General features: G+C 35.1%; 1 protein-coding gene across 1 annotated transcript in view; it reads right to left on the bottom strand.

Annotated features, from left to right (window-relative positions):
* Positions 1–24723, bottom strand: part of SLC26A7 (solute carrier family 26 member 7) — a 58813-nt gene that overhangs the window by 3484 nt on the left and 30606 nt on the right. Inside the window, exons 6-15 of the mRNA XM_061995534.1 lie at positions 23792–23874; positions 22033–22180; positions 21149–21262; positions 18666–18743; positions 17135–17230; positions 11449–11555; positions 9525–9591; positions 4476–4592; positions 2661–2709; positions 527–627 (exon numbers count right to left, since the gene is read on the bottom strand). Of these exons, the coding sequence (XP_061851518.1) occupies positions 527–627; positions 2661–2709; positions 4476–4592; positions 9525–9591; positions 11449–11555; positions 17135–17230; positions 18666–18743; positions 21149–21262; positions 22033–22180; positions 23792–23874 (960 nt within the window). The remainder of the gene's footprint in view (positions 1–526; positions 628–2660; positions 2710–4475; positions 4593–9524; positions 9592–11448; positions 11556–17134; positions 17231–18665; positions 18744–21148; positions 21263–22032; positions 22181–23791; positions 23875–24723) is intronic.

Here is a 24723-nt window from a genome sequence, read left to right as displayed (position 1 = left end):
CTGAAATGCCTGAGAAACTGAGTCCACTAGGTATGTAACCGACAGGAGAAAATATGGGATCATTAAGACCTCTGGCTTAGTAGCAAGCAGAACATAAATTTCGAAGGAATTTTAAAGGGGTAAATCTACGTATGGCTCCACTGCAGTTCATATGACAGGGTTAAACAGGACCTAAACCAGCTTTAAAATCTTGAAAAATGTTTCAGAAACTGATCTCCATTACATACAGACACTTACATTGGCACTGAATGTCACCCAAAATCTTTAGTATTATATTAAATATCATTTCTATATATAAACACAGTACAGTTTAATATCAAATCTATGTTCATCTTTTCCATGTGACCTGCTTCTGCAGGGCGGTTGGACTAGATGATCTCTAAAGGTCCCTTCCAATCCCTACCATTCTATGATTCTACGACTGACATGTTTTTTCACTGGTATACATGATGTAACTAGTAGCTGGCCCAAATAACTGTGTCTAATTATATTTCTACGTACAGAATTTGTCTGATGTCATGAATACCTGAAGCAGCACAGAGACTCCAGTGTAGTCAAAGAAATTCAGTCCACTGCAGTCTAATATCAAAACACATCGCTCACTGTGACATGACTGAGATGGCTCATCTACACATTTGATAAATGAAAAACTTTCATTAAAAGGGAGAATCGTCAATAAATGCACATAAGAATAATGGTAGTTCAACAGAGTAGGTGCAAACTATCACAATAAAAATTTTATTGTTATGTACTATCAGTCAAGCAAATGTCACAAATGAAGGACCCTCAGAACAAGGGGATGAAGTAATGACTGGCAGAACTTAGTGACATGTTTTGGACAGCAATAGTCTCTAAGAATTAAAGAATTGCTTCTTCAGATTTTAATTTCTAAGTGAGCCAGGATAGTATCTTGAATTGTTTTAAATACTTTACGTGAGACACCCAGAGGATATATCTGTCTTTTAAATTCTGATATGACATTCGTTTTTGTAGTACCCAAACACTTGTCTGTGGCTTAACTAAAATCTGCACTTGAAGAAAAATGCATAAAGTGGAATGTTTCATTCTCCTAAGGTTTTACTGAGCTGTTTTTTGTTTGGTTAATTTTTTAATACAACCATGTATTGATGCTGGAGAAACAAAAAAAAAAAAGGTTTTGATAAGATTTTCAATGTTCTTATATTCAGTCTTCAACCTCAGGTCATGTTGTGCTTAACCTAAGCACTTTCTATACTTAATGCATCCTAAACTATCACATAGATAAATGATACTTGGCTTTCATAAAGGAAAAACTACAAAATAATGGACATCTTACATTGCTCTGTGAACTAGTCTTAGTTATCATTCATAAAACTCAAAAGAGATGAAAAAGAGGAATGAAAATAATTCTGAATGTAAAGATAAGTTAACCAAATTATTTTGACAGATCAGAGATAAAGACTTTAAACTCTTGAGATAACTTAGAATTTCCTCATTGTGTAGATTTATAAACTCCTTTCTGATAGTAGTCTGAGAGCCAGTCTTTTGCACTTGAACCTCTAGAGATACATTGTCTTTAAACTGTCCAACGTACATTAAGAGATATATACAAAGTAAAAATGAAGAATTTTAAAGGAAATCTCCTGTCTGACATTCCTGTGATGGAAACACAGAAAGGTTTTATGAGCTCTGATAGGTTGCTCACTGTAGTTATTTCTATGCATCCCCTCAGCCTCCAAAACAAAAGAATTTAATCTTTCTTATTACTTCTGCCACTTTTCCACCCAGCTGGCATCCTACATTTCAGTAGAGACTGCTTGACTTCTAAATGGAGGTGGGAGGTGTGGGGCATGTAAATACAGACCTGCTTTGAACATGTGGCAGGGTCAAGAGCAGCTGTTTAATTTGGTGCCGATACAGACCAATGGCAAATTGGTATTCCCCAAAGGATAAAAGGAAAGATTTAGCAAAGATGTAAATTGTTACAGTTTCCAGAATGACTGCCTAGTGATTTTTTTTTTTTATAGTGATTTTCTTTTTTCTTTCTGGATTTTATTTTTAAGCCCCCATGAAGAGCCATCACAGACTTGGGTGGTACAAGGGAAAACAAAGTATTTAAGGCCTCAAGGTAGGACTTAAGTAGTTCTGTTCTGTCACTTCTGTAACATGATAAACCTGTTCATATAAAAGAAGACTGAAACACATACTGGCAAGATCTTCTCACACATAAGGTGTTGTGTGCTTTTTTTAGTCTTTTACATTATAGTGCTGTATAGTCTTCAGTAGCCATTATCACTATATTGCTATGTGTCACAGCAAAACATTCTGTCATCCCCAAGTAAACTAAACACTGTAGTATCATTAAAACATCATGGGTCTTGTTAATAAATGTAAACATTCAGACAATAACGTCTAAATAAGATTCTCTACTGTGGTCTTAAAGCTTCTAAGTGTTTCAAATAAACACAATGGTGTTAGTTCCATCCACAATGAAGTTATCTGTATAAAGTATCTTTTGTAAAACAAAACCATGTACTCATGCTTCATTGAATGTTTGGTCTAATTGAAAATACTAGCTTCCAGACAACTTTAGTTCACTTAGAAATACATAAAAGCCTGGAGTCATTTTGCACACTTACATTCATCTTGGGTTTAATATCATTTATGGATAATAAACTCACCATGAGAATTTCCACTGGAAAATGAACACAGCAGTATGTTCTGCTCACACTGAAATAAAAACAACAAGCTATTAACATACCAAAGAAAACTAGCCAAATCCATAGTAATTAAAGAAATCAACACAATACATAAGAATTCACTTTCTAAATATCAAAAGTAACTCCTCTCCAAAATAATATTCTATGCAACAGCCTGTTGGATATAAAATATTTGCTGAGCATGTTTTTCAGTTATGTCAAATTTATATTTCACTTTTCTTTTTAAATGACTCAACCTCTGTCATGTTTGGATCTGCTGGAAAGTGTATCATGAACACAACGCTTTTTGGGAAATGGGGCTTGGTTAAGAAGTGGTCCAAAGATTGGAAAAATATTCTTGAAAAGATAAATTCTACCCAGTGATTTTGTAAGATTTACTTTTGATTCATTTTCTACTTGCTATAATTTCATCTGATACACTATTTTAGTAAGAACCTTTTAAACATGTAAATTATTTAAAGAATTACCTTTATCTGAAGACATCTCTTAATTACACTTTCAACATTAATCTTAAGTTCTTGGTAGAAATATAAGTTAAAATCAGAAATACAGTACAGATACAAAATAAAAAATACAATTTGTTTAATTCCCATTGAGTGCTAAAGAAAGACTACCAAAAAAGGTTATGCACAGTACTTCAGCCAGCTATACCTTACAGAAGAGACAAAGGAAAAAACATCCCTCTTAAATAACTTAAAAATCAGTATATTAGATTAATTTATTACACTTATTAGATTAAATCATAAATTAATTCCATCCAAATCTCAAGTAATTTCTCTCTGCTTGGGGAGTTTGTTATCATAGTAATACAAATCAGTTAGCCTAGCAGAACCAAGGGAAAAAATGCACAATTTCTGAGCTATATTTGTGAACAACAAGAAGAACTCACCCATCAAAGTGGTTATGAGTAACACAGCACAGGCAAGAAATAGCATGGGTGGAAGATCAAGATTGCAAAACACTGTCTTAACAAGACATCTAGGAAATGGCTGTGATTTTGTTCAACCTACTTTGTCAAACTGGATGAAAATACAGTATGCACTATGTGATATTGGAAAGTGTTCATTTTAATGAAAGATTTCTATTTTTTGCCTTTAGGAAGTGTATTAGGAAGTTGCAGTAGTTTTGTGTAGATAAAGTAGAAAAATAGTGTAGTTATGGAAATTTTCTCCAAAAGCAAATTATACTTAATTTATGTACCATTTCTTTTGCCAATGCAATCAGTGCAGAAAGTGAAAAAGAAATATCACCTCTGAGAAAACCTTTAGACAGTTTGCACCATCTTCCTGATTATCCTGGAATTATTTATATGTAGAGACAGAAATTAAGTCTATCTCTCATGGACTCATCTCCCTTAAAAAAAAAAAAAAAAAAAAAAAAGCAAAAGCAAAAAAAATTCACTTTTTTTTCAAGTAGATTTTCAGCTATTCACTGTATTTTTAAAATTACAACCTTACACTACCTGAAGTTATGTAAGTTCTGACAGAATTTTTGAAGAATTTTGGATCAGTGTTTTAATGTCTCTTACAGGATCATGTACAAAAATAGTAGAAATGTTCTTTTCAAGCAATAATAAGAAAATAACCCATATTGAATATGATTGCAATAAAAAATAACTTCATTCTAAATTAACCATTTTCAACAGTAGCTTTTAACTTCTGCCTCAGTCTCTGATTTCATTGTCTCAGAAATGTGAGGAAAGAAATGACCTTCAACATTGTCACCATGATTACTGAAGCATATAGCATATCCTACCTTGTTTACATCTTCACATGCCTGGCTGCTCATGCTATCCTTTTGGATTATCTTTATCAGGTCAGCATGAAATTTCCTGGCATTCAGAAAGACTAATGGGTTGTTGACTGAGACTATCTTTACCTGTTTTAATGATTCCTGTAAAATGAAGTAAACATAATGCTGAAAATATTATCTTGAGTTTGGAGACCAAAAAGTCAGATGAATTTCTTTAAAAATCATGGCAATTCCTGCAAATCAACCTAGGAGGAACTTTGGATTGTTAGAATGATTTAACATAACAATTTAAATCAGTCTTCACACTGAAGTGAAATTAAGAAATGAAGTCTAAGTAAACTATAAGGGAAACTATCCTTAAGTTAGCATGAAAGAAGAATAATATTAGTTATTACATATAATACTAAGAACTATTACCTGGCAAATAAGAATAGCACTGTTTCAGTTGATACAATTTCCAAACATAGGCAAAAGAAAGTTTGTAGACAGGTACTGTTGTTTATTAGACAAACATATCTATTGGAAAAATTACACAAGATTTTGAGGCAAATACAACAGGTGGTTTGGGAAATACCGAAAATTCATCTGAAGATATTGTTGATACAACAGAGGTATTTCTCCAAGGAAACACCAAGTTTGAGCAACACATTTAAAACTTTGCCAGCACATAACTGCAACCAACACAAAAAATCACAAGATCCATCAGTCACTCCCAATCCTGTCTCTGCATCTCCCTGAATAAGTTTCAATCAGTTCACCAGATATCTTCAATGAAACTCTATCTCAAAACATAAAGATTATACAGCAGAACAATTTATGAAGGACATCAGTTAAAGGCGAAAAACCCCCAGGGACCACAGGGGAATGTTTCCCAAAAACACCTTCAAAAGCCAGTAAGAAGATTTATATAGAAATATATTGGATATCATCAATCACAAGCTCAGTTGAAATACTGGTAGTTAGAATTAAGCTAATTCTTTCAAACTCCTCAATTTCCACAGCTTGTGAACCATGTCTCTCTTTGGAAAACTAGGTCTGCCTTGATTTTGCTTCTATTTCAGATTTGACAAAAAGTCACAGTCATTGCTTTTTCCAGTTGTACTATTTTATCTAGTAAAAGATAATACATATAGAGTTCTTTATGTATACTTAAAGAAATAACTACATTAAGCTGTTATGCATCTAGTGCTGTAAATGGGAATAAGCAGCATCATGTGTAGCCTGTAAAAGTTACTAACATTTTCAGTAGCATTTTCTTCTTTTTCTTCCTGGCAAGCATCCATGCAACTAGAAAAAGAGACAGAATAACTCTGCTCAGAGTGACTGTTGCCAAAAAAGTAATAGGATTAATTTGCCTTTCGGGCATATCTTTTATGGAAACTGCTGATCTCTAGGTTACATGTTCAGAGTGTTCTTCTTCCAGGCAAGAGGAAATGAGGATCTCTGAATGCACCACTTCAACATTGCACAACAATCCCCACTAGGTATTTTCACATGCAAAATGTGGTATCATCAAGTGTCAGTATCAACAGTCTCATAAAAACTATTCCTGCTTTGAAAGAATGAAACAGGATGAGAAACACTTTTCTACTGATTTTAATGGACAAACACTGCAGCTGACAACACCTCAGCAGGCCAGTAGCAGACCCTGAGGGCTGATAACAGATCTGATTCCTTGAAGTTCTCCAAAAGAATTTCAGTTCACAAAAGTGCTACATGCAATAAAGTATCCTATCACTATGTGCAAAAAAGGGTTCTGGATACAGAAAGTTGAAATAAAATATCTGATTTATACATCAGCTCTCAAAAATTAATTACTTGTGACAATGGCTATCAAGAAGTAACAACCAAGAATCTGAAAGACAGTAGAGGTCCAAAAAGCCTCACTTCTTCCTAACAAAAGTCAGAGATATGATCAAAGTCACACTCAAATACAAGCAAGCGAAGCTAACACAGATTGTTTTATAAGTATTTTTAAAAAGCACAGGATTGCATGTCTATTTCCCAACAGATCTTCAAGCAAAATAGGAATGGAAATCATCACCACAAATGGCACAAACTATCTCCTTATTGTAGACTGCTACTCAGACTTCTGGGAACCAGACAGTCTCTCAGACACCACCACAGTAACCATCATACAGACTAAGGAAACATTTCAAACATAAAAAAATGAGGCAATGAACCCCAGACTACATATAGTAACTTTATGCAATTTACCTATGAATGTGATTTTGATATATATCACATCACCATTGTATCTCGATCTGTCAAGTGGAAAAGCCTAACTGGCAATTTAACTGCCTAAAATTAGATGAAAGAAAGCTCTAAAATAAGACCAAACCAGAGAGCAATGTATGCTTGAATAGAGAAATTCTCTGACATCTTACAGATTCCCATAAAAACAATGCTTGCTGAGGAAGCAATTGGACACTTTGGTGCCGTAGCTCAACTGTCAAAGTGAAAGATGAAAACTAGAAAGGGGAAAACTGATGTGCAAAGATCAAAGCCTATGAGGATGAAGAAGCTAATAAGATTCCAAAAACAGAAGGCAGAAAACTCAAAAGGCTCAAAATGTAAGGCCAAATCAAGAAGACTGAAGATTTAGGTAAAACTTTTTTCCAGGATGGGCAAGGGCAACTGAATCAATTTTCTCTCAGTTATTCCTGACTCTGGTTTGGTTCTAGCTCCTTTCTTAACAAGAACTGTTCTGAGAAAAACAGATTTCTCATTTTTCATATGCTTCCTAAGAAAGAAAGACATTTATCTGAGGTAGCCTATCCCTGCTGTAACTTATAAGGATACTGGCAGTTGCCCCATGTACTCTACACAGCACTCTCTTTGTCTTCATAAAGGTTCAGTTCAGTGAAATCCTTGAAAGCAATGTGTTTCACATAAGCTTATAAATACCTTCAAGTTTTTTTCCACATCAAAGCATCTTTTCTCCTATTGATGAAATAACCCATAGCTATAACTGCACAGACCTTAATGGCAGGGTAGATCATTAAGCTTGCATATTTTAATGTTTAAAAGTCCCATTGTTTATGTCTAAGCTGTTATTTACCAGGGGAATTTGGATCAGTCTGACATTCATACATTAAAAATTACCCTAAATGTCTGCTGCAGCACAGTAACTCTAAATTCAATTAAAGATATTTTTCTACATCTTAAAAATGTTTTCCTTATTTGTTTTGCATAATATACTCTTGAGCAATTCTCTGTCTTAACAGAATGTTCTTTTCCCCACTGTTTGCAGACACTAGTTCGTTATTACTTAGTTAGAATCATAGAATCATAAAATCATAGAATGGTAGGGGTTGGAAGGGACCTTTAGAGATCATCTAGTCCAATCCCCCTGCAGAAGCAGGTTCACCTAGATCAGGTCACATAGGAACGTATCTAGGAGGGTCTTGAAGACCTCCAAGGAAGGAGACTCCACAACCCCTCTGGGCAGCCTGTTCCATTGCTCCCTCACCCTCACAGTGAAATAGTTTTTCCTTATATTTAAGTGGAACTTTTTGTGTTCCAGCTTCATCCCATTACCCCTTGTCCTGTTGCTAGCTACAATAGAAAAAAGGGATGTCCCAACCTCCTGACATCCACCCTTTAGATATTTATAAATGTTAATAAGATCTCCCCTCAATCTCCTCTTCTCCAGACTAAACAGCCCCAGTTCCCGCAGCCTTTCCTCGTACGAAAGATGTTCCAGTCCTGGCCCTGTGCTGGACTCTCCAGCGCTTCCCGGTCCCTCTTGAGCTGAGGAGCCCAGAACTGGACACAGTACTCCAGATGAGGCCTCACCAGGACAGAGTACCTGGCATTAGTCTTAATGATTAAAAAGAGAAGAAAGTTAGCTTAAAAAAAAAGGTTAGGTATATATGAACTGATATGAAAAAAAGCAGGCAATTACAATTTTGATTAACAACCTTTGATAAAGTTACCTCAATATATTTCATAAGAACAGAATATTATATAATTGAAAACTGTGGTAACCTAAATAACAGTGGTTTTAAATTACGTTTCAGAGTCATCCCCATTCTCATGTACCTTGCACATTCCAGTATTATTCAGCGTGCCAAAACAGTAAACGTCCCTGATCCAAGTTCAGATTTTGAGCCCACGATAGCTCTGATGGGAAATATTTGCCAGAAAAAATACAAACTCTTTAGAGGAGAGCTTCTTAATGGTGAGATAAACTCTGCTGAGTAGATTGCTTACTGATACATGAGACTCTTCATATGCATTAGGAAAGGGAAGAGGACATAGTAGAAACTAGTGTGGTGAAGACAGGATGTCTTTGTGATGGGACTCTGCTGAAAGGACACATTCATGGCTGCTGATCTACTATTTCAATTCAGTTGAGAGAGTTCACCACTCTGAGTCATTACCCTTTCTCTTTTTACCATAGGTCTGAACATAAGCAACTTTGATGATAAGTGCAATAACAATAACCAAAATCTCTGGTTTAAGTTTCTAAGAAGTCAAATTTTAAAAGCACAATCTTTGGGAAATACTTGTCAATCCATTTTTCACATGAAAGTATCCTTGTTTGAGTACAGGGTTATGAGATGTGTGAAGTAGTTTGTGACAACTTCATGGTGCTGTCTCTCTTTCCCCAACCACACAAGGTGTCCTCTGGGATAGTCCAATCACCAAGGGCTGGTGGCAAAAAAGCAGTCAGAAAAGAGATTGTGGATGATGAGAATATCAAAGGACTTTCAGGAAATTAGGAAATCTGAGAAGAATATAGAATATATCTGCTCAGATGGTTCTTGCTCTTGCTTCCAAAAGATTTCCTTAGGCTTAGGAAAGTTGTACAAATAGCAACTTAAAAGCCGATCTAAGAGGACTTGCCTAACCTCACTTTTCAGACCAGCAGCAGAACCAGGAAAGTATTCCAATTTCTGACACCCAGACTAATTTTGTATTAACTACTTTGGTACTGGCTAGATGTCAAGGGGTCATGTCATAAATATGTTCCTATGACTTACTGATTACCATCTGGTAACAAAGTGGAGAAAATAAACAAATCTGAATTACTGGAACACACATACACAAAAAGAGAATTTAACTTACACAGTCATCTTCTGTTTTGTATTTATATTCCACTTCCTTCACATTTTTCAAATTCAGTGTCTTTGCTCTGTAATCAACACACAGAGAAAATCTGTAAGGCAAATCATTACAAGTCTCGAATAGAAACAGGAAGAGACATAACCCAAAACTACATCATAGATGTTTAAAATTGCAGTGATGCAACCTATACATATTTTCATGCATGAAGAGCTTCGCTTTTGTGATAATGATCTAGTCAAAGAGTAAAAAGCACGTTGTAAAATTATATCACTTTGAAAATATGAATAATGGAAATTTCTGGTTAAAAAAAATCCTAATTTTAAACTTCATTACCATTTTGTAGCTGGTGAGAGACCTATTCTCAAGTCAAGATAGCTAATATATAATCCACAGCTTCAAACATACAGAGGCTTAATTAATACTTTTACCTGCAAATTATATTGTAAGGAAAGAAGCAGCAAAAAATAATAAAAGTAGCTATAGGTAATGAAAACTAAGGATGTTTAATTTGTCATTAAGATTGATGCATCTTTGTAGGATGAAGCGGAACATTACATTCTAGCTCTCAAAGTGAAGGATTTAACTGGAAAAGCCAGTATCTCCATGCAGTCAATAAAAAAAAGAAATTGCCTTCAAAAAGCAGCTCAATGTAGGATCTTCTGCTTCAATATATCATTTGCAGAAAGATAGACTCATAGAATCATAGAATGGTACTAGCTATTATCTGAGCTTTATGCCTAAAGCTGAGCAATGGAAATAATCCCAGAATAAAAAAAAATAATAGATGCATCAATGTGCAAGGAGTATTTGCAGGTACTGATGTTGGCTAAATGAGGCTTGCAAAAGTCATCTGTTATCTCTTGTTTTCACAAACTGAGCTGTAGTTGCTGTTAGTTTTAATACATTGTGATACATAACATGTATCACATCCAAAACTCTGGCATCTGAACAGAAACTTCACAATAAATAATCTACGGCATTTTTCTTGCTTCACTTTTGCTGACACTTTTGTCCATGACTGGATGGGCATGGATGTTCTATTGCTAATCTCACCTACACAGCACAGATTTTAAGGCTGTTAGTTTGTTCAGTGCCTTTAAATTTCATGGAAAATCACTTGCAATCTGACTTAAGATCACAAAAATCACCGGGAAGATCCTTGTTTAGTTAAGGTTCAGGTTCAGCCTGAAGTCTCAAATCTGACAACAGAGGATCATGCCCTTTTGTTCAGAAATCGCACCTTTTCTGCTGTTGTAGAACCTCAGACATGCAGGCACAGGATGTAAGCAACATGGAAACTTGTCTTTTCCTTTACTAGCAGAATTTATCAAAAGTTTAATTTCATAGGTAGCAGAAGGTTACAAGATAGGTACCGATTAATTAATTGAAAACCATTTTCCCTTGCAATTTTGAGCTACTTTCATGCTGGTTCTGCAACTTTGTGAGAACCAAACTACGCACAAATGCACATTAATATGCACCTTCATTTATTAGCAGTGCAGATGTCGACGATCAACTCCTGTGTAACATAGTGACTAGGAGTTTGTAAAGGCACCTAGTTACTAAGGCTTACTAAGGCCTATCAGACATACTTTCTCCTTAATGAGCAAATAGATATCTAATGGAAGAAAATTTATATTACCGATCTTTCTCTTGATCATATGCCACCTTCACCTAATGAATCACACAGATGTGTAATACTAAGAGAAATCACACAATAATGCCACAGTATGAAATGTTTCAGAGACTCCTCACAGTAAATTCAAAGGTGTGACTTTTCCTTTGAATTCTTTTATCTTGTAATTTACTGCAACTAAAAACTGACATTTCATTGTTAAATTTAGTATACCCTGTGTCTATCCTGGCTGTGAAGGATAGACACACAATGATGTGATACTAGAACATTTCAATAATTGATTCTCACCTGGGAAATCGGAAAATCACAATTACTGTAGTGCAGACAACACCATATAACAGTCCCACGTTAGCAGCAAAACATATTGTAAACACATAGGTACTAACCCATATGCCCTTTAAGGAAGGAAACAAAGAGATGATCAGTTTTAATTTTTATAACAATGTACATTTTGTGAACAGAGATAAAGATTTTTAAAATTAAGAGTTTCTCAGGAGTGAATGTTTAGATCTTTGACTGGCAAATATTGAAGACTGAATCAGTGATTAAAATAATGCCTTTTTCAGAGTTACTTAAAACGGCATATGTAGTTGCTCTAATAGCATAATATAGAATGAACTGAGTTGTTTTGCAAAACATGTATTTTATTTTACACTTTGCAAGTTTTTCTCACCTTCACTGCACGCGTTTTAAATCCTCTTTTTCTTTTACACAATGAGGTACCATAAAGGTCCAAAAGATTTTAACATTTCAAATTTTTTTAACTAATTATTTTCTAAACAGAAACAATCACTTGTATTTCTGTACTACAATGATATGTATGGTTGAGAGATATCCAGACTTTACAACTTAAAGGAGAAAAGTACAAATTGACTTCTTATACCAATCTAATGTCAGCACATATTTCTTTCCTTGAGAGTATCTTAAGGAAAGACTGATATCTAATCTATATATAAAAAGTGTGCAGGAAGAATGGAAAGTATCTTCTTTGCTCTGGATATCCTGAACTCCACAGGTGCTCATGTCAGCAATTTGAGTGCTTCTTGTTAATGTTTGCAGAGGAACAGATCACATTGCAACGACTCAATTAGTGTTAAAATTATCCTTTCTGATGCTTTCACTAAGCTCAGGAAAGCCAGAGACAACAGAATACTTTCAGCCTAACCACAGGAATTTTGCATGAGCAGATTTCAGAACTGTTATTGTATAAATTATAAAATGTAAGTCATACCATACTAATTTGTGCTTCGCAGAGGATAGTGTTATGTGACTCTAATGAGAAACCTTTTCCTCCCTCAAGTTCAAAATTCTAAATTACTTCAAAAGTTTTTGCTGTCTCTTCAATGGCCCAGCTGCTATGTAAAGAGGTAGTTCATTCTTTGAAACAGTGCTTAATGTCCAGTCATATTTTAAAATACTGTTTTATAAAAATTATTGTGCATGTATTTGTAAAGAACATCTTCCTGAGTAACATGCATTGACTTCTTATTAACTAGTGCGAAAGTAATTCTAATATTTACAGATTCTATACGTACTTATAAAAGAGCTCGCTAGACATGAAAAGGCTAATAGAAGAACTAGAAACCTGAAATTCAAGTGAGATCAAGAATTAGCCTATATTGACAAGGCTGAACCCTTGTAAACACCTGAGATCACGCAATCCACTTCAGCAGCAGACCTTGAGCCTTATCACATCTAAATTGCTGTTGTAAGACCTACAAAATTCTTCTGTCTCAGCAGAAAACAGAAAGCAGGAAAACCAAATACTAAGTCTATATAGGAAGAATCAAGTCCAAAAATGTGTAAGTACCGCTGAGTAGTGCAAAAGCTACTTAAGTAACTCTTTAGCAGACTAATATCTTCCATCTTCACTGTAATCAGAGACTGCCACTAATGTAGAGGATGAGCCAAAACAATCATATTCTTACTTGTCAGTCACTCTTTCAGTGCTTTGTATTGCCCTGGCACTCATTACTTTTTTAAGTAAGGTAGCATCAAACTTCTAGAAAGAAGTTATGTTGATCTGATAGATTTTTTTTTTTTTTAATTCATGAGTTGTCATCAGGTTCAACAAGATGTTGTAATATCTAAGTTTTCTTTGGCAACTTACGTTAAGATGGCTATTATGTACTCCAGGACAGATTAAACCTAATCATTCTTCAAATCTTAGTAATAATGTGTTATAGGCACACGATACTCTCAAAAGTCAAAACAAAATCCACCTCCAAAGTATGTTTTTGTTGTATTAATTAAAAAAAAAAAAATCTAAAGAGCGAGGAAAGAAACATGCAGAAGATACAGGTTTATAATGAATCCTGCATACATTAGAGAGTATTGGAAGCGTCGAGAGGTACAGTGATTGTGTATGTACAGCATCTGTCTCCAAAACTGCGGGCATTGTGTTTCCATCTAGACCTTTTCATTTCATAAAGTCTACAAATCTGCTGTTGGAGGGAGTTTGAAATGGGAACTTAGTAGCAAAAAAGAATATATGTAGAGGAAGCAGGGAAGACTTTCTGAGCCAATGGCTAAACAATGCAATACTAAGGTACTATGATACTATCACTTTGAAAACAGAGTATAAACTTCCCTTTTCATTGCAAATTGAGGGGATGATCAGCTATTGCCTGAATGGGTAGAGCTCATTTAACTTGGTATTAACTACACACAGCACAAATGTCAACAGCTGGGTGAAGTGTCTAGGTGCTCACCATAATCAGTGGAGATTTGATTAACAGAGTGAAGGGAATTCAACCTGCAGTTCATCAGTCTTCTACCTGGTTATGCTGGTGCCTACTATAGGAAGAGTTGAATCACACCCTAACATGACACAGTTTAGTGGACTTGATGGTGTTTCAGCTGGACTCGATGATCTTACAGGTTTTTTTACAACAGCAAAAAGAACATTTTTCTGTGGTAGTCTATTGTCAGGTAGTAGTCTGCCTAGCTTAAATGACTGCAGATTATTTGCAACACAGCCTGAAAGACAAGAGTTAAGAAGAACTTCACTGGCCTTTTTTGTTGTACTAGGAAGGTGCACTGTCAAGCTGAAGAATAAAGAAGTGAAATTAATCAAGAGGTAGGCCTGCATAAGAAGGCTTTCAGGAAGGATATAAAAATCAGCTTTTGATCTCAGGACCTGAGAAGTGTGATACACTTACAGAGGAATTCCAGATCGACTCTCTGGTAGTTCCCAAAAAAGAGACAAAATATTAAGATAAATTGTTCTTGAGTTAATGTAGAAAAGACAGATAACACAGGGATCAACACCTTCAAAACAGGCAACAAGATTAAGACAATAAATGGAAGACAAATACTGTTATGCATACGATTAGGTATATAACATATATGGTGTAATAGACCAATTATTGATTTGAAATTGTTAAAATCATCCAAGAAGATGTAGGAATTGAAAGAATAAAGTCTCTTTTGAAGTTCATATGAATGCTGTGAATGGAAAAAAAGGGATCTTTGGAGAAAGGGCAGTAGGGTTCTATCTGGAAAGAAATTTCATATTATTTGAGAGGTGAAATGTATAAATAAGACATTCCTGGGAACTGACAAAAAACAAATTGAAAGAAACACAAAACAAATAAATGCAATAATATTCAGTAAATAATATTTAATACTTAAGCCTGTCAGACTTATTGCTCCTTTGAACTCAGCTACACTTCAAACATTACATCTGCAAGAGAAATCAATTAGTATCTGAAAGAAGAGATTTCATAAATTGCAGAATATCCACAGATGGAAGAGACCCATGAGGATCAAGTCCAGCTCCTGAGCTGTATCTTTCAAGCTGTATCTTCTACAATTAAAAGAATAATGTTTTATAAAGAACTAAGAAACAAATAAATTTTACTCATCCTATGTGTTCAACGAGAAACTTAAAGAAATATGAAGGAACAAAGTAACAAGCCCCATAATATTCTGTTTGCATGTACTATCATTTGCCAGAACCACAAGCAGAACAAACCTGACATATGCTACGACACACACCCTTCAAAGAATCCATTCCAGAAAAGATAGCTGCTAATTATTTCCACATGTTTTCTTAGATTTTCTATCTTCAAAACTCTTTGGATAACCTGGGTAATGGACCTGGTTCACTTTCAATGTGCTGTCAATTGCTGGAGTGAATCTTTTCAGGCCAAAATCAACATCAGAGTAGTTACTCAAATCACTAGGTTTAGTGAGGCTCCTCAGACCAGCCAGCAATGTAAGAACATTTATAGCCTTACTTTAGATCATGATGTTTAAACTAAGAAGGTTTATCCTGTCAGGATAAGGACTGTTGGTACAACAATTTGAATATAAATAATTGTAAAAGTATGTTCAGTCAAAAAGTTAAACGTAGCAAATTACCTCTCTGTATAACCTCTCTTAGAAATAATGACAGATATCAAAGATGTAATATCCAAATACTAATCCATCCTTTTCTGCCAAAACCACAAAAGAAAAAATCAGGTTGCACAGGAACGTGTCCAGGTGGTTCTTGAATATATCCAAGGAAGGAGACTTCACAACCCCTTTAGGAATATTCCACACCCTCCCTGGGCAGTCTGTTCCAGGGCTCCATCACCCACACAGTGAAATAGTTTTTTCTTATGTTTACATGGAACTTTTTATGTTCCAGCTTCATCCCATTACCCCTTGTCCTGTCACTAGATACCATCGAAAAAAGGGATATCCCAATCTTCTAATATCCATTGTTAAGATATTTGTAAATATTAGTAAGATCCCCCCTCAGTCTTCTCTTAATTAAGTAACTTAATTACTTAATGTCTCAATACAATGACAGAGAAACTCTCTCTCATAACTTCCAATTTTCTTAAGCCTAACTTCTCCAAAATAATTCTTGACCCACAACATCCATCATTTGTGTCACTGTCATGGGCTAAGTTGAAGACTAAATATATTACAAGTCACAGAAAATATTTCCAGAATTTTGTTGCTTGAGGAACACAAGATTTCACAAAAAATCGCTGTGAAATGTGAAAAATCTCACAGACAAACTTGTTGTTTACTCAGCTCTGCTTGCTATAATGAAATCCAGTACCCTATTAAAAAAGTATTATTCATTCTAGACTTACCATTACTGCTGTAGAAATCTTAGTCACTGTTGAGTTCAACAATGCTACATCTAGCATCCTGTATCTCCCACCATAGAGAAGGAGGATATGGCCAAAAAAACTTTCTGAATATTTGTTAACTGAAATTGCATAAACAAAAGTTCCAAAAGCTTTGAGATATCAATATGTATTTATCTTAGTGGTTGCAGGTTTTGGTTCCATTAATTGTCCAATACATTAAAAAACTCTCTCAGAAGAAAAATCTAGGAGCCTTCTTAGATACAGGCTCATCTTAAATACCTGCCAGGAATTCTCTGCTAATGTATATTAGACTACATAGACTTTGCATTAAACTAGATTTTCATGTTATGTGTCTTTCCATTTGCTTTTGCTGATATATTCCTCCTCATACCATAGAATCTATCATTATGATCCAACAATAGGTGTTCCATTTGCAAAATCTAAAAGACAATACACCTACAGCAGCGTAGGACATATGTATTTCTGTGTTTCTAGTGATTCCAGTTCTATTTGTCCTGTACAGTCATTCTGTATCTCCAGAGGACAAAGATACAAGAATGTCTTCAATAATACTATAGCAAGAGTATGCTAACCAGATAGAGAAGGTAGACAATATTAGGCACACATCTGTTCAGATTAACTTGATGTCTCTGTATAGACATCTTTAGCATTAAATTAGCTTTGATTCTTTATCATTTGCTAAAATTCAGGTTTTTTAAAGTACAATTTACATTAGAGACACTTCTATCCTGAGACAGAAAATAAGCTGACAGTACTCAAAAGCCCTAATAATAAGGGCTTTCGTTTAATTACTCAAGTTTATTTAACAGGTATTTGTTAAAGCATTTCAGGAAAACCTCATTAGATTAGGTTCCACTTACCCAGTCTATTTTATCAACATTCCAATATTTTTTTAAGTCACGGAACTGCATTAGCATCCCCTTCAAGCCCACAACAATTATGCTTGCTAGTACACACTGCAAAAAAATAAAAAGAAAACTCTTTTTCAAAAGTGGTAGTGAAAACAAATGCTCTGCCTTCATTTTAGCAGTGAATACTACAATAAAGTTCTCAGAAAGTTCAAGTCAATGTTTAAAAAAATGGGATAAACAAAGGTGTCTTGTTACAGAAATTTAACAATATGAAATTTTTGCTTCCTGAAGGAAAACTACAGGCCACCTACTTGTGAGAAAAATGTCAGAAATTTAGATCTTCTCAACACTCTTTATATACCACCAGACTAACTACATTTTGCCGTAATCTGAGGAATTTAGAGGCATATCAGCACTCTAGTCTACACAGTGAAGAATGGTAATTCCCCTTCTTCACCATCTAGAGAAGGCCTCAGGAGCCAAAAATCCATTAACTTTGAGGAAAACAAAATAATTTCTTGTTCTCCAAATTGGAAAGAGGGAGGAGATTAATGAAGAAACCATCTGCAGCCAAAAAGGATGGAGTGCAAAGTGATGAGCTTTCAGTGCACAGGTGAGGAGGGCTGAAACAGCATAGTAGAAGAGAAATAAAATAACGAGAAAGCAAACTGTGACTTTTTTTTTTCAAAAATAGGGGGGAAAAGACTATATGAAAACAGTCAAATGTACATATAATCCATACAAGAAATGAAAGGAGGAAAACAATATAGTAAAGTAAGCATAGACTGTGTATTTCTCTTCAAATGTCCTTAATTTGCACGGTTATTATAAGCTATAAAAAGATCTGTTTGAAAAGTGAGAACCTTCATGTGACACTATGTAAACAATAAGGCAAAGTAAATTTAAAAGTTAAAATTTAATGTGCAAATGTGGCAGAATTATGGATAATTTTGGAGCCATATTTTGCATCTTTGACATACATCATTAAAATTAACTACTAAATTGTATTACTAAAAGCTAGATATAGTTTATGTGAAAACACACCATGTTGCTTCACAGTCTTAGTGCTGAAGATCTATTCCATGTCAGAGATACAAAGTGCCTCATCATCTCTCTGTAATTAAGCTTAGATCACTCTCTGCAATCATTAATGTCAAATGTATTTTAAAAGGAAAGTCATACATCATACGCATAGCTGGTAAAAAAGTGTCGATCTTCCTTAATCTCTACCATATTTTGTCAATTTACAATTCCACAGCAATCTGGTTGCATGTTTTCAGGAACTATATGCCAAAAGTAAGAAGACAAAAGCTTTCGTGAGTACTTATTGTAATAGCCTATATATACAACTACATATGTGTAAAATCAATATGGATTACATTGTTGCCTCTGTATTTTATGATTTTGGGACTTACTGTGCACCTTGCTTTTCTTTCATTGAAATTAAATAGAGGGAGTACTATCATTTCCCTAAAAGAAATCAAACCATTAGAAAATATTTGACATCATAATCTTTAAAAAATGAAGATAAGTACCATACCATAGGCAGCCAGTACAGCATAGGTCCAATTGCATAGATAACCACAAGGATTAATACACAAGAGATAAGGCAAGCCACCTAAAACAGTAAACAAGAAAAGCAGATCATACAGTCTAACAACAACAAAATTAAAACATGTGAAAGGGACTAATTATCAAATATTGTAGACAAAGTCAAAAAGGAGAAGAAAGTGTTGAATCCAAGCAAATACATGGTCTAAGAATTGTATGCTTCTTCACAGTATTATATGGTATTAATCTGATGGAAAACTTCAGTAAAATTACATTCCCCTACTCCTCTTTGCCTGCCCAGAGTAGAGTACTTCTGATCTCATTAAGATACAGCTCAGATTCACTCAGGTTTTTGACAATAAGTAGACATGCTCACCTTATTTTTATATTGAGACATGTTTCTTTACTAAAACAATTAGATTTCATTTTAGGAGACAAGTTGTTAAAATCAGACAAGTTGTTAAAATACTAGAAAATTAAAGCTATAGTATACTTAAAAATACCATCAAGAAAGATAGTGTTTACAAAAAAAGGGACACAAAATCTGCCAGTAAAATTTATACTTTCCCAAAAAGGTAAGGGGAGGGGGAGTGGAAGATGTTGATTCTATTTAAAGGACATTTTCTCCCAAGAAAAGGTATCACTTAAAAATAAATGGCATCATTGAATTACAGATACAGCTGTTGGAGAAGAAAGGGTTGCCCTGGGTCCTTGCAAGGCTCTTTGCATTTCTTTCATGACTTCTCTTCGTGTAGTCAAAGCAACCCTTCATTATTCTTTTTGCACATGATCTGTTCAAGTCTTATTAGAGATATTCTCCTCATTTCTTTATTCTGCCTAGAGATCACCAAAAGTAGAGGATTAAGTAGATATATTCCTCTAACTTTTGAATGCAGGCTCTGCTATGCTATGAAACCAACAGACAAAATCAAGCAGATACTTGTTATTTTTACCTTATACTTCCTAGCTTGAAATCAAAGTATGGTGGTTTCTTTTACCATTTCATATATTGAATAACCTTCTATGAAAGCCTTTGCTTACATTACCAGAGCCAAAGTGCTCAGATACCCCATCTGCCTCCAGATTATAGAAGTTCATGTATACATCTTCAAGTTACCTTAAAGCTTCCTTGGAAAGAAGTATGTGACCCAGAACAACTGCAAATTGTACAATCAATACGTGAACAGATAACACAGAGGTTGTTTGTGAGGATAAGGGCACATGATATGACATTGATTCCAACTCAAAGGTATGAAACAGCTAATAGCAAAGCGGTAGCTAAGCTATTTGCATATAAATGCTTTTAAAGATTATTATTGGATAAATTATTCATTGTGATTAATCAAGTTCAGAGTACTGTGCAGGCTAATTAGCAAGCAATTAACATGTAGAGTTTTGAAATAAAGTCCTGTATAGTTTCTTAGTATCTTGTGATATCTTCATGAGAAAAGATTGCAGGACATAGTCAAGAAGAAACAGTATCTATAGACTGTACTTAGCCTTGCTACCTTGTTACTCTTTTCCTAGCAATTAATGTCCTTTACATAGGCAAGAGTGATAGTTACAAAAAGACAAAGCAACAAATTCCAGAGGACATTAATATTTATATATCAGGTGGCACTGATGAACCGTTGTGTTTCAGAAGAAGTGGGGAGAGTCAGTCCTTAGGGAGCTGCCCCAGGGATGTCTTTGTAGCAGTGGCCCACTTGGTGCCATGACACACAAAGGTCACAGACAAGCAGTTTGCTACCTCTTGTGTTCACGAGCACAATCAGGACAGATAACATTCTCAAAGGGTCACAGTAATAATTTTCATTAACTGCAGTTTCCTCTTCCTGACCTACTGCAATACAAACTTGTGGGTTTAGATTCCAACATTAGCAAAAAAAAAAATTAGCTCAAAAATCCGAGCATCATCTCTGTGGGCTTAGTGTATGCTGAGGGACAAGAAAAAACAGGTAACTGGACAGAATGTCAGAGATTACTTGGTATTTTTTTCAACAAGCAGCTCTCAAGGTTGCTTTCATTTGATTTTGAAAATTGGAGAGAAACACTACATGAAATCTGATTTTTTTCTAAAACTTCGGTCTAGTCTGTACCATTAATCCGTTACAACACCATTAGAGGGCACTTTTGTTACAGCGCTGACAAAATTGCTTTAAACTGAAAGGGCTTGTGTGTAGTTTCCTACAGTTTGAAAAAACAACTCCTAACCTTCTTAGTGCCACAGACTTTAGAGTTTATATTCAATTGTACAGGTAAAAACTAATGAGTGCAACCAGTAGCTTTTCTGGTAAGATAATGACTGATCAGATGCAATTCCATGCAGATTTTTAAAAATGGCAGGGCAGAGTCGTTTTCCAAGATAGATGAAAAGGGAGAACGGGGAAATAAAATGGATAAATCAGTACAAGATCCAGTGATCTGTGTCACGGCCTTAATTCTCCTACATACTTCACTCTAACCTGTTACCTGTGTTTTGGCGCCCGTACTGTATAAAAGTGCCGTCCGTCCCATCGCTGCAGCACTTGGTATGCAAAAGAAAAATGAAGGAATCACGTTGCTGAGGCCATGAGCCAAAAATTCCTGTAAAGTTGTTAAACAGAATATAGTTTTTTCCTATTGTTCTGTCATTTCAATGCTTCTTGCCAACCAAGGAATCCCCTATATAAGTATTAGCAATGACAAATGATGACCATGTATTTGGAGGAACAAAAAAATCACATAAAAGGTCTCCCAACAGAATACATCTTCTCATGACTCAGAACTAATTTGAATGATAGAGCTGCTGAATTAGATTCATCAAAAACAGGGGCACATTTTGTTCACAGAATAAATGATATTACTAAGTTTTGAAGACAAAATTCAACCAAAATATTTACATCTTGATCCACATCAGCTTTTTAACAGGCCAGAGTCTCAAGTAGTGGGATCTGGATAGTCTCCAGGTTGTTGCTGGCTCATGACTCTATTGGAAAAAGTCAACCACTATTTAGGGCGTTCTTAAGTGAAAGTAAAGTATGGTAGCAAAACCATCTGCATGCTATCCTTCATTACAAGTGTATTTGATGTTTATTCACAGTCAAAATGCAGACATATCTGAACAAAGATTTATAGAAGAAAAAGTGAAGAGGCCAACTTGTATGTGCAGTGAATGCAGCATTACAAGATTATACTGAAGGAAACACTTCCCTGAAAGAAGCAGCTCCAGAAACTAGGGTATTCTGCAGAGCTGATTAGGACTAGATTTGGGGTTCACTGGAAGGCCTCAGGATGCCATTGAAACATTCTCTCTCCTAAAAGCCATTACCAAAATGGTAAAGCAATTTCAAGGTTTACTGACAGTAGAGCATTACCTGGTTGTCATCCACAGTGTATTTAAACTTTCTAGCAGAGTCTTGGGCAAGAGCTAGTGATGCTGCATAACCAACCAGTGCTACTCCAAAAGCTTCAGTGACTACTTCAGCCAAGACGTTCATGGGCGGTGCTTTTGGTGACGGTAACCTGTTAAAAACACAGTTCTTTTTGCAAAGCCTGATACAAAGCCTCAAGATACTCACAATTTATGAAAATGCAAGAGAAAAAATATTTGCATGCACAGATAATTTTTGTAATACTTGTAAGGTGACATTTTTCAATATTAATATTGATGTTTCAAGAATAATAAGACCTCAGTCTGTGGGAACTGCTGAGGAGAATTTCTAGAAGATGAAACAGTTTCAGATGTAGTATTCTATTTGCAAGCTTCTATTTGGGAAATTATGAGGCGATCCTTATAAATTATCTCCCCTACAGACAGATAATATCAGCAACCATTCCCTAATTTTGTAATGCTCAATAAAAGAGATTCTATTGTATATTTTTTCTTTTTTATAGTTTGTTTTCCTATGACATTTAATTTAAACTTTTGAAACAATCTTGTATTCCTGTAGTTTATGGACAATACGGACATTTATTCCTTTTATTGGAGATCTTCTATAGAGGACTGTGATGAAATGCCTCAATTAAGACCTGAAACACCCCAGATTGTCTCTGTACTCCACAAAAAGACTTTTGTCTCTCCAGAGCACAAATCACACCACTTAAGAGCCAAATTGTGTTTGTAAAGTTTTTAACACTCTCCACTGACAAAGCAGTTAGATATTTTAGGTAAATGCCTGAAAATGATTACGAATGATCCAGATTCTGCTTCTGTTTTTCACTACAGAACCATCTCATGCAAGGTTAGACAGCAAATAAGCTCTTGATTAAAGCTGCACGAATACAATTTAACTAGTCAACAACATATACCGAAAGGGCACCTTAGTCCTCTTTTAATCTCAGATACATAGTATGCTATTGCATGCCCTAAATACTTTAAGCCAATTTTTTTCCTTGGCAATTTCCCTTACATTATCTTTATCAATGCAAGCTGCCACACTTGCACTCATGCTGTCTTAGAACTTTACCTTTAGGAAAACCCTGCAATTTCCAAAGGGGAGATTAAAGAACAGCTTTGCTATTACATACCAACTCTTACAGTTTGAACATTTTCTCTGATATCTAATCTGATTTTTCTTCCCAGCTAATTATATTGAATGGGGTTTTTTTTCCTTCTCCTGAAGGTCATGGAGAAAAATGTATCACTATCTGTAGTCTGAGTGCTCTTCTCTAGATTAAGCGTATCTAAATCCTTTTCATTTCCTCAGAAATCACATTTTCTAAAATTACCATATAGGTGAGTGGAGAAGAACGAAGCATAGTAAGTAATCTACAAGCCTTATCTCAATGCAAGTCCTTTCTGCTACAATAACCCAAGGCAACCTCCAAAAAGCAGATTGCCATAATCTTGTAGAGAGTGTTCTGCCCTTCTGTCATCCACCCATCTTAGTACCTACTTTTTATACCATAAAAAAACCTATGAAAATGTACAAGAATGTCTACATATTTATGATGACATCTATACAGATATATCTTGTTAACACAGGCTTGAATTGCAAAAGAGTATTTGAGGAGGCTGGAGAAAAACATAGATTTTTATCATTGCTTAATTCAGAAAACTACTTTGACCTCTTCAGAGACTGATCTCAGGAGTAAACATATTTAAAAGACACAAGCTAATAAAAATAACATTACCCTTCAGGAATATGTCCCACAACTTCTAGCCCATAGACGTATTCCATATCAGCATAGTAGCAAGCAACGGATGTAGCAAGTATCTATCGATTCAACACAGAAAAAGGTATTACACCTCTATTGCTTTTAGTTTTTCACATGGTTCCTACTATTGCCATATCTAAGCATGTGACAATGTGCATGCTTTATTCTTAGGTCAATCCAGTAAAACAGAGAAGTATTGTTACGAAAATTTTTGCACAGGTGGAAGAGAGCCAAAAGAAACTGAGAACTAGACAGAAAAATGAATTTAGAAAAGATGGCTGAAAAAAAGATTATGGTGGAGTTCTGTATTAATGAAAAGGATCTGTACAAGTCTGTGCAAAGTCTCAGGAAACTTGCCAATCAGTGGCAGGACAGGAGAAGATGTGGCTGCCTCTTATTTTTATGTTCCAGTAGGTATAGATGGATTGGAATGTTTGGCCCTGAGGACGTTCAAACTCAGTTTCTGTAGTTTTTGGGATGGACACAACAATCCCAGTTGAAGTGGTGTAGGTTCCAGTCCATGATCCTCAGTTTGCTGGTATCTTTTGTCCAGTGTTTAAAAAGTAGCATAAAATGACGTCTTAGAGCCAGTGCCAGAGAGGCACTACCTCTTTCTCTAGCATTCCCCCCAAGAAAAGTTATTCTTTTGTAAATAACTTTTTCCAGCAACATGTAAGCAATTGTGATGATCCACTCTGAAAAGCACCTGCCCCTCAATTTTTAAAAAAATGGTTTTGAGGTCTAGAGAAAACAGAAGCCTTCTGTCCTGGTCCCAATTACTTGACTACAGCTTAATCCTTAAGGTAGGATTGATAATGCAACAGCTACTTTCAGTTTAACCTATGCCATGTGAAAAGAAAACTGTAAGTAAAATTACTGAAAGCTATTTATCTTTGTTGCAGATAAAT

This window comes from Colius striatus, chromosome 4 (genome assembly GCF_028858725.1).
Source record: "Colius striatus isolate bColStr4 chromosome 4, bColStr4.1.hap1, whole genome shotgun sequence".
NCBI lineage: Eukaryota > Metazoa > Chordata > Aves > Coliiformes > Coliidae > Colius > Colius striatus.
The sequence above is the reverse complement of the archived record's forward strand: the minus strand, read 5'-3'. Positions and strand labels throughout refer to the sequence as shown.